This window comes from Lathyrus oleraceus, chromosome 7 (genome assembly GCF_024323335.1).
Source record: "Lathyrus oleraceus cultivar Zhongwan6 chromosome 7, CAAS_Psat_ZW6_1.0, whole genome shotgun sequence".
Taxonomy (NCBI): Eukaryota; Viridiplantae; Streptophyta; class Magnoliopsida; order Fabales; family Fabaceae; genus Lathyrus; species Lathyrus oleraceus.
Window position 1 is genome coordinate 305,378,471 of NC_066585.1, and position 14,599 is coordinate 305,393,069.

At 35.4% G+C, this 14,599-nt stretch overlaps 1 protein-coding gene across 1 annotated transcript; it reads right to left on the bottom strand.

Annotated features, from left to right (window-relative positions):
* Positions 1 to 747: 747 nt before the first annotated feature.
* Positions 748 to 2,519, bottom strand: LOC127103062 (cytochrome P450 94C1). The gene has a single exon (XM_051040356.1). It carries the CDS (start codon positions 2,355 to 2,357, stop codon positions 843 to 845), a length of 1,515 nt encoding a protein of 504 aa, XP_050896313.1. The 5' UTR covers positions 2,358 to 2,519; the 3' UTR covers positions 748 to 842.
* Between the last annotated feature and the right edge of the window lie 12,080 nt (positions 2,520 to 14,599).

Genomic DNA, 14,599 nt, shown 5'->3' on the forward strand with positions numbered 1-14,599 from the left:
TTTGAGATTATAGCATTAGTGACTGCTAGTGAAGAAGCTAGTTGGTTAAAACGATTGTTATCTGAGATTCCTGTGTGGGAAAAACCTATGTCAGCTGTGTTGATCCACTGCGATAGTATTGCGGCTATTGAAAAAATTGAGAACTGATAGTATAATGACAAGTGACGTCAAAAAAGGAGGAAACACAACATTGTTAGAGACTGTATCTATAAAAGAGTTGTAAGATTGGATCATGTACACAATGATGAAAATTTAGTAGATCCTTTGACGAAAGGATTAGCTAGAGAAAAAGTCTATAATACATCCAATAAGATTGGACTAATGCCTATAGAAAAATGAGTTGCTCATAATGGTAACTCGACCTAAATGACTGGAGATCTCAATAAATAGGTTCAATGGATAATAATAAGTTGTGAATAATATGAGGTGATCGTGCTAGAGTAAATAAGAGAAACATGAATTCTGAAGCGATAAGAGAATGAGATAATAGAAACTCTTAATGAGATTTATGCTCTGTATGAGGGAGTACCTACGCTACAAGAATACTTTTGATAGACTCACCCATGTGATTGTGGAACTTAGACTGGTTCCTATGAAATTTGAAGGCAAAATTCCTAAAACCTAAATTTCATAAGTTTTGTTTCTTTTTGGTTGCATCCACCGTTCTTTCGAGTTTAGTGGATTTATTTTATTCTTGTTACATAATTTATTTATTTTTATTTTTATTATATTTGTGAAAAAAAGGAATTAAAATTTAAAAGAAATCATGTTTGCCACGAAAATTATTCACGCATAGTTTTCAAGGCTACTAAAGTTATTACAATCTAACAATAACTTAATTCTTAAGATTCATGTTTTCTTTCATAAAATATAACCGGCAAGCCACCTCCAAACGTGGCAGTTAGTCCCGGTACAAACCGTGGCTCCTGATTCGGTCCAACAACCCGAACATCAAACCGTCTCACTAAAGCAGCAACAACAGCCTTCACCTCTACAATAGCCAGTTCCTTTCCCAAACAAACCCTCGCACCTGCTTGAAAAACCGGATACTTAAAAGGACATTTTGGTACAAACACTCCTTCTCTCAACCATCTCTCCGGTTTAAACTCCATAAAATCGGGTCCCCAAATGGTCTCCATCCGACCCATAGCATAAGGATGATAAGTAACCCGACTTCCCTTCTTTATAAAAGTTCCATCCGGTAATACGTCATCCTCCGAAGCAAACTTTGAATCGAACTGAACCGCTGGAAAAAGTCTCATACTCTCATGAATCGCTCCATTTAGATAATGCATTTCACGTGTCTGTTCAAAAGTAGCAACTTCCTGAGCCGGGTTCATCACCCGGTCTAACTCAACCCGTATCTTTTTCTCAACATCCGGGTTCTTCGACAATAAAATAAAAAACCCGGTTAAAGTGGAAGCAACTGTATCACGACCCGCCAAAAGAAAACTAACTACAATATCTCTTAAATATTCGTCTTCGTTTGAATTCAAAGAACCCATAAAACGCGACAGAAGATCTTTTCGCGAGTCAACTCCAATTTCAACTTCTCGTTTTTGTTTTATCATCTCCTTTGCTAAGTCGTTCACCACTTTAATCGCTTCTTTGAGATTCTTCTCTGACCCAACGTTGAAGAAACGCTTCATCTTCCATATTAACGGTGACGCACTCATTCCTCTCTCAGCTGAAAGCTTTGATGAGATATCAAAAGCGTCAGCGAGCTTTGAAACAGGAAGTGATGGAACAAGACAACATGGGTCAAAACCAAATGAGAATTTACAAATGTTGTCGAACGAGAATCTCCTAAGAATATCTTGCATGTCCATAAAAGCATCATCGTTTTGACCAGTTTTGGAAGCTATGAGAGGAATAAGCCTTGTTTTGATTTCTTCCGTGACAAGTTCCATAGCGTATGAACGAATAGCTACGCTACCGAGTTCAAGAGACGCCATTTTGCGTTGAAACTTCCATGAATCACCGTCGACGTTGAAGATGCCACGGCCGAGAAGATCGCCGAGAATGGTGGAAAACTGTTTCCCTTTAGGGTAGTTATTGAAATTTGTTTTGAGGATGTATTCGACATTTTCTGGATTTGCGGTTATGATGTTACCTAAGACGTGGACATGGATTGTTCCTGTGGGTGAGGTTTGAAGAAGATGTGTGTAGTAGTCGCAAAGATTTATGAAGTTTTGTGACCAAGTCACAGATAAGTAAGTTTTGCAAGTGTTGCAGTTACACCATGGTTTAATTCTAGAGATGTAGACGAGAAGAGAAAAGATTGAGAATAGAAAGGTGAAAGAGAAGAAGAGTAAAGTGAAGGTTGATTGAAGAGAAAGAGAATCTTGAGAACTCATTTTGCTGTTTGAGAATATGATGAGAGTAGGTAGAAGATTGGTATCATATATAGAATATGTTTGGTTAACTATTGTAATGTTGGAGGATTGTTAATTATTAATTTATTAATAAATACAGTGGGCTAAATAAAATAAAACATCGTTTTCATTGTGTACCCTGGCCTTGATCTCTTGTTTCTTTTTTGTATTAGAGAGTTTTATAAAGAGATATTACTATAAACAAATTAGTGAATTTGAGAAAGGAGAGAATGAGACAGTGGAAAGATGATAGTTGAAATTCGGACACGCAAAAGCCATAGATGGTAGTGGACAGAGACAAACGATGACACGAGTAAAACAAGGTTGGGAAGGATGGGACTATTTGGTCTTGATTACACCCACGTGATGTTATTACCGCTTCTAGTTTGGTTTTGGAGCATATGTAGTGGGCCTACTGATTTAGAGTTTCTTTTTGCTGCTCTGTCTTTAGGGTGTTCCAACTGGATTTTTAATAACTTCGAGACATACTCTTTCCATTTTAAAACGAGGAAATTTTCTACAATTATCTTCCACCGCTACGTTTTAGCCACGGACTGTAATTTGTCTTGAGAAAAAGTACCGAAGTCGTTTGAAACTAAGGTTTTTATTAATTTTTCGGAGGTCTTCTAAGTAAGTTCTCATGCAGGAACAACAGATAAAAATTAAAGACTGGAGTCTTATATTAGAGATATTCAATAGTCAATTTTAATTAACTAAATTTCTTTAGTATACGATTATTGTGAGCGATAAAACTTTTTTTTGTATTCGAGGTCTTTAAAAGTCATCTAATGGTGTATTTTTTAAAAAAAAATTAATATAAAATTACTTTTTTACTAGTGGTGGTAGTCGAGGATGCGACAGTAAGGTTATTCAACGCGGCAGCCTAAGACGAGAAGCCTTATAAAATCGGTTGGTGATGGATGCACGACAAGAGCAAGAACATGGACACGTGGAGCTACCACATCCGTTTTCAGGGGTGTCGGACGATACGGGCACCAAGTTGCATTATTACAAATAATATATTTTATAATGAAGCTTTCATTTCAACAATTGAAAAATCGATGTCAAATAATTTGAAAGGCGCCATTTATTTATTTTATTTTATTAAAAAAAACTTAATCTTTTATCTTAGTTTTCCCAAAAATCGACATAAAAAATTTTATGGGTTTGAACTTCGATTTCCAGCGCTTGTAATTTTATGTTTTATTCAGAACTAAAAAGACGCATTTATTTTTTATAGTTTTCACGTCGAATATGTTTTGCGGGTTTTTAATAAAATCGACATAAAAACTCTCTTAATAACTTTTATTCCTATAGATTTAATTAAGTCTCGTTCATTTTCTGCGCCCTAGCTAGCGAACGATATTGAAACACTATTCTTCTCCAGCAAACAAAACTGAAACACCATTATTCTCCAAGGAGGAAGAAAACTCGAACCTCAAACCAAAACTTTTCTTAGAGTCTCTCATCATATTTCTGGTATGTATAAATTCTCATTTATTGTTGTTGTTGTTATTGTTTCTGTCGTCATTGTTGTTATTGTTATTGTTGTTGTTGGTGGTGGTGGTGGTGGTGGTGGTATTATGGTCGTCGTTGATGTTGTTGCCTCGTTAGGGAGTGATTCACTTTTTTGAATTCGCGAAAAAAAATCTTCCTAACGATAATGGAATTTTTTTGGTGTCCTTGTAAAATTTGCTGAAATACGCAAAAACATCCAAGTGTTGTTATATTCAATCATTTAGGTTGTGATGAAATTATTCAAAATTATACGAAATGGATATGACATAGTGAAGTGATAAAAAAAACCTCTATCACATATAGTTGAAGATGATGATGAATTTATGAATGATACTCTAAAAGACATGATTCATGATATTGGAGTGGATGCTTTCAAGAAAGCTAATGTGGTAGATACTTTGCAAAGAGACATGAAAGAGTCGTTGTATCCAAGATGCGAAAGTTTTACAAGATTGTCAGCTATGTTAAGACTATTTAATCTTAAGGCAGGAGGTGGGTGAACGGATATAAGTTTCACAAAATTGCTTGAATTGTTGAAAGAAATGCTTCCAGAAGGTAACATGTTGTCGAAACGTAGTTATGAGGACAAAAAGATATTATGTCCAATGGATTTAGATTATGTCAAAAAGACATGCATGTCACAATGATTGCATATTATATAGGAAAAAATATGAAAACTTGAAGGAGTGTCCGAAATATGGGAAGTCACGCTTCATGCAGAAGGAAAATGGTGTTGAAGACGATGACAGTTTAACTAGAAAGTGTGTTCCTTCCAAGGTGATGTGGTACCTACCGATAATTCAAAGGTTCAAGAGATTGTTTGCTAATGTAAATGAGGGAAATAATACTAGATGGCATGTAGATGGAAGAATGTGTGATGGAAAAATTTGCCATGTAGTTGATTCATTGCAATGGAATAATATTGATTCCTTGTTTCCAGATTTTGCCCTTGAACTGAGAAACGTTGGGCTTGGACTTGCAACCGAAGAAATGATTACTTTTGGTATTTGAGTGCTAACCATACGTCATGGCATGTTCTTCTCATAATTTACAACCTATCTCCATGGTTGTGCATGAATCACAAACATATGATGTTATCGATGATGATTTCGGGTTCAAAATAACCAGGAAAGGACATAGATGTTTATTTAATGCCATTGATTGAAGATTCAAGAATTTTTTTGGAGGAAGGTGTTGATGTTGATGATGTGTATACATGTGATAACTTTAAGCTGTGTGCCATGTTATTTTGCATAATCAATGACTTTCCTGAATACATTAATTTGTCTGGGTACAACGTCAAGGGACATAAAGTGTGTCCTATGTGTGAATTTGGTACAAGCCACCACTGTCATACCCTGATTTTTCCCGGTTTAGTTAACAAAAAAAACTTTCGTTAAGCACCCATGAAAAAAAAAGAGCACGACACATATACTCAAAACTTGGAGGCTTTTACTTTATCAAAACTTCATCAACCCTAAAAAATGACCAGCTTTCTTCATAGGGTTTTCCCAACCCTAAGCTACTCCAGACTTCCCATCATTTCTAGTAAGGTTTCACTTGCCTAGCCAAAGTTCCATTCAATGCTCACATGTTCATTCTAAAAGACTCTCAGTGTCATCAAACTTTCAACATTTTTTCAGTGGTGTTTCATCTCTTAAGTTCCTTGTTAGTAACCCAAAAATCTGTTGCGTTTATCTCTTATAGCTATTACCAGTGCGTGGGGTGGTATGTGCATTTTGGGACTTTTTGGTTATACAAGGCTCATTTCGGTTATTCACAAGATCTCTTGGTTTAAAAGCCCATTCATGTCAACATGTTCATCATAAATATTGCAATTTTAATGTGTGGTACAAGTCATTTCCATACGACACATTCCAAATCCACTTTCTTGTTAGCAAGTATTAAATGTCATTTTACTTGTGATGACTGCCTGATTAAGTCCGAGTTTGCAAAATTCATGGTCCACTTTGTCTCATAATAATTACGTGAGGCATTGCTTACTATTAGTTGGGTTGTTCTAAAGTTAAGTTGCAATTAAAACGTATATACGAATTGATTAAGATAATTCAAAAGGTTGTTTACGTGTACCACATGTATTTGGTTTCTTTTCTTTTTCACAAAATTTGGAATAAAGTCTAGGAGATCGTACATAGTCTATTCCCAAATTATCATTATAAAACAATATAATGCTAAGTCCTAATTGATGAAACCAAGTCACGACCAAGGCAATGCGCCACGGACCCATCCAGCTGAAAATAAGTTTTTTGTCAATCAGGGACCATGAGACCTTAACTTGTTGTAATGTATACTAGCGCGCGAATCACTTCCTAAATCAGCATGTACATAACCTGTAAGAAAGCAAATCAATGGCATCACAATATTAATCAAAATCAATTACATATTGTTCCATAATTCTTCAAAGAAAAAAAATCATCAGTTGGAATCATAAAAGCGATTGAATCACACGAAGATGTAAGGAAACATAGAAAACAGTCATTAATAGTTATTTCATAGTATTACTATCACGAATATCACAAGTTTGGGGACCACAAGAAGAATTTACAAACAAAAAGAATACACCAGAGGTATCAAAATTGTCGCTCCCCACTCACAATTGGATCCCACAAAATTTGGGATGTGCCAAGATCTTCTAACGGATCTATCCTAACCAAAATCACCAGCTTATCATTCAGGAGAATTTTACACATGTATCCCTCACTCTTGCCCTATAAATGAAACCATTACGCCAGATAAAAAAGAGACGCATACACTGTTACTCTGCCAAAAACTCACCAGAACCCTTACCTAAAGCTCAATAACTTATAAAACTTAAGTTAGAGTTTCAGACTGAAACTCTGACCTAAGAGAGCTTAAACCACCAACGACACGATAAACACCATCAAGAAAGAGCAAGAAGAAGGTGAAGAAGGAGAGCATTTAAAGAGAAGAAGGAGCCTTATCTGAATCATGCCGGAGAAGACATCGCCGCCGGACCAGCTCCGATCAAGTAGTCTTCTTGTCTCTTCTTTGCCTAAAATCTTCATACCATTGCATTCGCCTTTTCGAAATGATTAAAAACCCCTTGTTAATTGCATTGAATCGCTACTGTTGAGGGTTTGATTTCAAAATTAGGGTTTGTGTTTGAACTTGTTTCGCTGTGTTTTTTTTTTGTTTCGATTTGGTTGTTAAGAGGATTTGTAGGTTTGTCTCATCCCTCCACTCTATTTATTGCAAACATCATTTTGTACAAAAAACACATATGCACACAAAAAGGGCTCCCTAGGCGTACCTAGGACACTTTGGGTGCTAACACCTTCCCTCTTTGTAACCAACCCCCTTACCTGTAATCTCTGGCATTTTATTAGTTTTAATTTGAAAACTTCTTATTTTTGGGTTTTGTTCGTACTTTTCCCTTTTTCCCTTGGAAACAATAAAAGCGCGGTGGCGACTCTGGTTTAATTGACGTCTAGATTATCCATAGCTTGATGGTCATTAATTTACCGCTACAGGTGTTAATCCTAATCAACTCATGCTTAATCCACCTTTAATTAGGTTGATTCATTTTTAATCCCAGTTTTCTTGTTAATCATGATGCTGATTGTTTTGGTATGAATTAGATTAACTCATGTTTTTTTTTGTAATTAGGATTAACACACTTTTCTTTAGGTTAATGGATAATTAGACTTAGTTAGAATAATTAGGAATAACAGGTTTAATCATTTCTAGATTAGATTAAATTTCTTAATTTTCCAGAATTAATTCTCATTCGATTAAGCATGCCATGATTAGGCTTTAGTCATTAAATTTTGGCTATTTCATTTTGTGGATTTATGTTGCGATTTATATGGTTAACGTGCGATTTTTCCATGATTAGAACTTAGGTTAATCTCCACTCAATTTGATTTGTATAATCATAGTCGTTAGATTTTATTCTTGAGTTTGGATTGTGAATGTCATATTCGATTGATTGTGATCCTAATGCATGTTTAGGTAGATTTTTAATTTTTAGAATTAGTACTCACTTTAATTGTCCATTTAATCGATTCTTTTGGTTTATGATCATTTTGATTAAATTGAAAATCCCATTTCAATTTAGGTGATGAACATTTTGTATGTCTAATTCCACTTTCCATGATCGTAGGATATATCTTTGATTGTTTTTCATTGGTTAATCCATTACCTTTCGAGTCGATTCTAACCATTGTATGTACTTACGTATTGTTGCATCATTCTCAGTCATTCGATTTTATCTCATGCTAACTCGTTTGTTGTTGTGTTTCCACATGTTGATTTTGATCCATTCTATCTCTCACCTCCACTATTCACTCACTATTTTCATAATAAATTTGAATGCTTGATCTAACGTTAAGTACCTTTTCTTAAAACCATTTTCATAACAAATGGGAATGCAAATGGGGTGTACGTGTTTGTACACAACATTCAAGTAATTGGGTTATCGGCCGTACCTAGCCTGAGGACCCGACACTTGAATTTCCCCCTTAAAACATATAATCATTCAAACAAGTTAGATCTAGGTGCTATGAGGATGAAAAATAATAGTTAGGACTTCGTTGTCCTCTCGATTCCCAAGTACTTTGATCGTTGATCGTACTTAGTCAAGGGTTAGAGACTTGTCTCCGTCTAAGTTCCAACGATTAAACTTGCCAAATTCTTGTCACAATTCAAATCTCTATTTTGGATGAAAAAGAGTGATTAGGACAATAATGTCCTCTCAACTCCCGAGTTATTGGACCGTTGATTGTATCTAGCCAAGGGTCTAATGCTTGTCTCCATGCATAAAATCGACCCTAACAAATTAAATCATATTTTGCCTTAGTGCACCCTATTCAAAACCTTTCAATAAGGACGTGTTACTTCCGTTCTACCGTGAACGAAGCTTAAGCCTCCATGTGTGAGCAAGTAATGCTTAACTGCTAGAGTGCGAACCAAGCGTATCCACTTTACCGCAAACAAGCAAATACTTTCCGCTCCCATGACAGAGTATACAAGAAAGTGAACAGTAGCGCGCGAACATTAATATTGTTCAGTAAAAATAACCAAACAAATACGCCATTTTTGAGCCAAACTACAAAGCTATGACTTCCCTATTGCACGTATGGGGATACGTAGGCACAATGGCCTAAATCCTTAGCGAGCACACTAACTTAAAACTTTTTTTCTCCCACCTTATTCTCTCATCTCATTCCCGATAGCAAGCAATTTATAGATAAATAAACATCCATACGCATTTGATACGAGCAAGTGGTTCCCATGGAGTACCATGGATATGAGGGGTGCTAATACCTTCCCCTTGCATAACCGACTTCCGAATCCGCTCTTGGTTGCGAGACCGTTTCTCTCATTTGGGGTTTTATCGCTATTTTTCCTTTCCTTTGGAATAAATAAAATCTGGTGGAGACTCTGTATTTTTCACGGCGTTTCAATGCTTCATTGATTCCTATCTCGAACCAGCTACTCGTTCTTGAATCCCTACCGTAGGACCAGAGCATACCAAAACTGGAGCGAAGCTCATACACCATGATGGATGACTCTCAATAATATGCAGTATCACCAAAATAATCAACAAAATTATCATCATGCATTTATCACCATTATGTACAACATCATTCTCAATACTTCACAATTAATAAATGTTACGATAATCAACAAACAACACCAAACAACAACACCTCATCAAATTTATATCCACATGACATTCGATCATATTAAATCATTATAACATCAATTTACCATTAAGTAAATACAAAAGTCACATAATTCTACACTTCACGAGATATAAACATCATTCATACATGGAAATTAATCTCACAGCTCACTACCATAATGTAACTCTCTGGGTTAGCTTTCCAACACTTTGAACTGCGTCTGAGTCCGAGTGCTAAAACTCAAGTTATGATCAAAATCGTATTTGAACCAAATCAGTTTAGTCATGACGGGTGGCCTGTCACGAAACTGACGACTGACAAGTCGCAATAGAATGCAAAACTGCTGCTAAATGCAGAATTCTACGTTGGGCTTTCTCTATAGTGTTCAACATAAAACATTCACATCCAAAAGGGTGAAAATAATAAATGTTGGGTTTTTTGTTCTTCCACAATTCATAAGGAGTCTTACCCAAAATATGTCGAATAGAAATCATGTTCTAAATATAACAAGTTGTGTTAACTGCTTCTGCCAAAAAATGCTTAGCCATATCAGTTTCTTGGACCATGGTGCGAGCCATTTCTTGCAAAGTTCTGTTCTTCCTTTCGACAACTCCATTTTGTAGTGGAGTTCTAGGACAAGAGAAAGAGAAATCATGGGAAATACCATTTGAATCAAAAATATTTTCAAAATGTTTATTTTCAAAGTCTCCACCATGATCACTTCTAACTTTGACTATTTTGCAATTCATTTCTCTTTGCACTAGTGAGAAGCACTTAGAAAACACAGAATGTGACTCATGGTTGTGTTTCAAGAACTTTACCCATGTCCAACGACTGTAGTCATCAACTATGACCAATCCCTACTTCTTTCCATTGATAGAAGCAGTTTCATTGGTCCAAACAAATCAATGTGCATAAGTTCTAACGGTCTAGAGGTAGAAACAACACTTTTTGCTTTGAAATATGTTTTAGAAAACTTTCCTTTCTGACATGCTTCACAAAGAGCAACTGAAGAAAACTTCAGTTTGGGTAGACCTCTGACTAATCCAAGCTTATTTAGCTGAAAAATCCTTCTCTTGCTAACATGGCCCAAACGTCTATGCCATACCCATTGCTCCTCTCTAATAGACATTAGACATTTTACATTTTGATCTTCAAGATCAGAAAGTCTAATTTTATAAATGTTGTTCTGCCTCTTTCCAATATAAATGATCGTACCATCTTTCTGACTAACAACCTCACAAGACTTTTGATTAGAATTGATATCATAACCATTGTCACTAAGTTGGCTAATAGGCAACAGGTTATGCATCAGACCATAAACTAAAAGAACATTAGAAATAGAAGGAAGTTTATCGTTACCACTGGTTCCAGAGCCAATGATCTTTCCTTTTTGGTTTCCTCTGAAACCAACGAAGCCTCCAGGCTTAAGTTCCAAATCTTTGAACATATACCTTTTACATGTCTATGTCGCGAGCATCCACTGTCCAGGTACCATGACTAGTGTTTCAGCTAAGTTGTTAAGGATGTCTGCAACATAAGTTATTTTATCCTTAGGTACCTATTTTTTGGATCCTCTTTTGTTAGTTTTCCCAAAGTTTCTTACAACTTTGGGTCTTTTAGCAGAAGGATAATCATGAGAGATTTATGCATGATACTTAGGTTTTAGAACATAGTTCTTATCCTTAGTATGCTTTCGTGTCTATGAAGAAGTATCAAGCTTACTACCAGCAAGCACGAAATGCACATAGAGAGGTTTTGGTTTGACCTTCTGACTTTCGTCAGGTTTTATAGATTCTGTACAACCTAAACCTTTCCTGCCATTTATACTAACTCCATAGATCAATGAAGCCATTTTGCTTCTATTTATGCTTTTATCCAAAAAGTACTGGAATGTTCTTTCATATCTGATGGCGTAATCAGTACCAGAAGCTTCTGAAGTTATTTTCTCCTCTAGTTTTAAAATTTTTCTTTTTAAAGCAGGGTTGTTACTTTCTAGAGAAAATACTTTTTCATTTAGATAGGAAATATCTTTCTCAAGCTCTTTCTGAGTTTCAGAAGCCATTACTTGGACTTGTTTAAGGTCCTTGTATTTACTTTGAAAACTCTAGTACTTTTCCATCATTTCAAAGAGACATGATTCAATATCAGAACGAGATAGGTTAGAAAATACTTCTTCAGAATCGGAGTCAGATTCTGATTCTAATAACACCTTGTCTTCTAGTTCTTCAGAAATTGTGGGATCCTCTGTAGTTGCCATCTATGCAATGTTGGCGTTTTCTTCGTCATAATCTTCATCAGATTCTGAGTCATCCCAGGTAGCCATCAACCCCTTCTTGACTTTGGAAAATTTATTCTTGGGCCTTCTGTCCTTCTTCAACTTAGGACAATCATTTTTGTAGTGGCCTGGATCCTTGCACTCGAAGTAGATAACTTCTTTTCTAGAGCCTTGCATCTTCTGTCCAGACAAATATTCGAAGCAGCCAGCAATCCTTCTAACTCCTCTGAACTTCCCTTGACCATTTTGCATGTGTTTCCAGAGTCTGTTGACTCTCTTTGATATTAGAGACAGCTCATTATCATCTTATGATTCTTCATCAGATCCTTCTAATTCTTCCTCAACTTGATATACTCTAGTCTTCTTAGGCTTGGATTTTATAACAACATATTTACCTCGCTTCTGAGGTTCATCTTCTTCTAGCTCAATATCATGGCTTCTTATTCTTCAAGACCGATGTTGTTGATATCCTTTTCCAACTTCAAGGCAGTTACCATAGGTCTCCATTTTTTGAGAAGAATTTTGATAATTTTCTTGACATGATCTGTTGTAGAATATCCTTTGTCTAGAACTTTAAGTCCTGCGAAAAGCATCTGAAACCTTGAGAACATAGTCTCAACCTTTTCATCATCTTCCATTTTGAATGCCTCATATTTCTGGGTTAAGGTCAAGGCCTTTATCTCCTTTAATTGAACATTTCCCTCATGAGTCATCCTCAAAGAGTCAAAATAGATTTGGCAGAATCTTTGTTTCTTATCTTCTCATACTTAGTATAAGAGATAACATTAAGCAATATGGTTCTAGCCTTATGATGATTTTTGAAGTCTTTCTTATGTTGATCAGACATATCACTTCTTGCTAAAGTATTTCCTTCAGCATTTACTGGGTGAACGTAGTCATCGAGTATAAGATCCCATAGATCAACATCGTAACCAAGAAAGAAACCTTTTATTCTATCTTTCCAATTGTCAAATTTCTCACCATCAAAAATAGGTGGTTTTGCACTGTAATGATCTCTATCATTATTATTAACAATGTTAGTAGCAACCATTATTTCTCACACAAACTGGATTAGTACTGAACATTGTGAGGTGTTGATAAAAGCGTTTTATCACAATTAGAACATGAGCTCTGATACCAATTGAAGGTGTGAAAAACACAAGAAATGAGAGGTTTGAATTTGGTTTTACAAGTAAAAGCTTTTTTCAAAACAAGAAAACCAATAACAAGATGATAATGAAGAGATAAAAACACAAGTATTTTTATCCTGGTTCGCTTGAAACTCAAAGTTAATCTAGTCTACCCGCCAAGGTGATTTTTCCTCATACACAAGGACTTAATCCACTATAATCAACAGATTACAAAAAACACAAAGAATAACCTTCTTTGTCTTCTCAAGGATCCAACTAAACCTTAGTCTCCTTAAGTACTCACAAATAACAACCTTCTTTGTCTTCTCAAGTATAACCTCCTTAAGGAATGAAACAAATAGTTTGAAGAATATTTTGTGTGTTACAAGATGCTTCTATACAAGCAGATTTTACACATATGAATAACAAACACTTAAAGAAAAATTATGTATAAATAAATGATAGCTTTTCACAAAGAGAATAACTTGTCAAAATATTTGTGTAATCGGCGTTTTTCTTTTAGTCTCCAAGTCATACTTATATAACATAAGCATATGAATGTTGGAGGGGAAATTAGGAAAGCTCATTTGGGCAGTTGTCCACTGTTGGATGGGAAATGAATGATACTGTGTATTGTCTTTCGCCCATAAAATCGGTGTCATGTGTGATGTATAGTACTGTCCTTGCCCATAAAATCAAGTAGTGGAAAGGATGTTTGTTTTATACCATGTACTATTTGATAACATTCCTATTTTGATCTTACCTTCAAGTTTATTGTCTTCTGATGAAAGTTGATGAAGCATGAAATGAAGAAACATAAAGCTGGATTCAGAAACTTCAGAATCTTTGGTCAGAACCTTGACAACGTCAGTAGTATGACTTGAGATCTTCAGAATCTTTAGAGTCTTTAGAATCCTCAGTCAGAACCTTGATAGCTTCAATTGTATCTCTTGAGATCTTCATCTACATAACACAACCTCGGAAGCTTGCCATTTTTTAGAAGTTTGGTGATTCGAGTCACGTCCAGAAGCATGAACTGAGAGAATATTGTAGTAGCAACATAGTGTATCCTCATAAGCTTCTTATGAGTGAATCAACACAGAAGCAGAAAGATCATTGCATCAACAATATTGGACATCTTTCAGAACTTCTAATAGCTGGCGCAGAAGCAGATTTGGAACACATAGTTCAGAAACTGATGACATTGCACATCATATATTCAAAATCAGAACTGGTTATTAAACCTACACAATAACAAATCATTAGGGTACCATGATTATTCTCACACAAATAAAATATTGTTATCATCAAAACTCAAGGTATAGATGTAGAACCAAATCTTGTTCTAAGAATCTCCCCATTTTTACGATGAGAAAACATGTATTTTTATGAATAGTTTTGTAGAGGGTAATCACAGAAGAATACATCTTACAGAAGCAAAAATATCCCCCTGAGATGTATAATCTTATAAAGATAAAATCATAATGAAAGAACACTTTCCTGAATAACCTTTTTTTTAAATACCAGAGTGAATTTTCTGTCAGAATCTGGTTTATCTTTAGAAGTTGATTGATGTTGTCCAGTGCACTAGTTTGATAACATGATTATTCTGATAGGCTTCACTTAAGA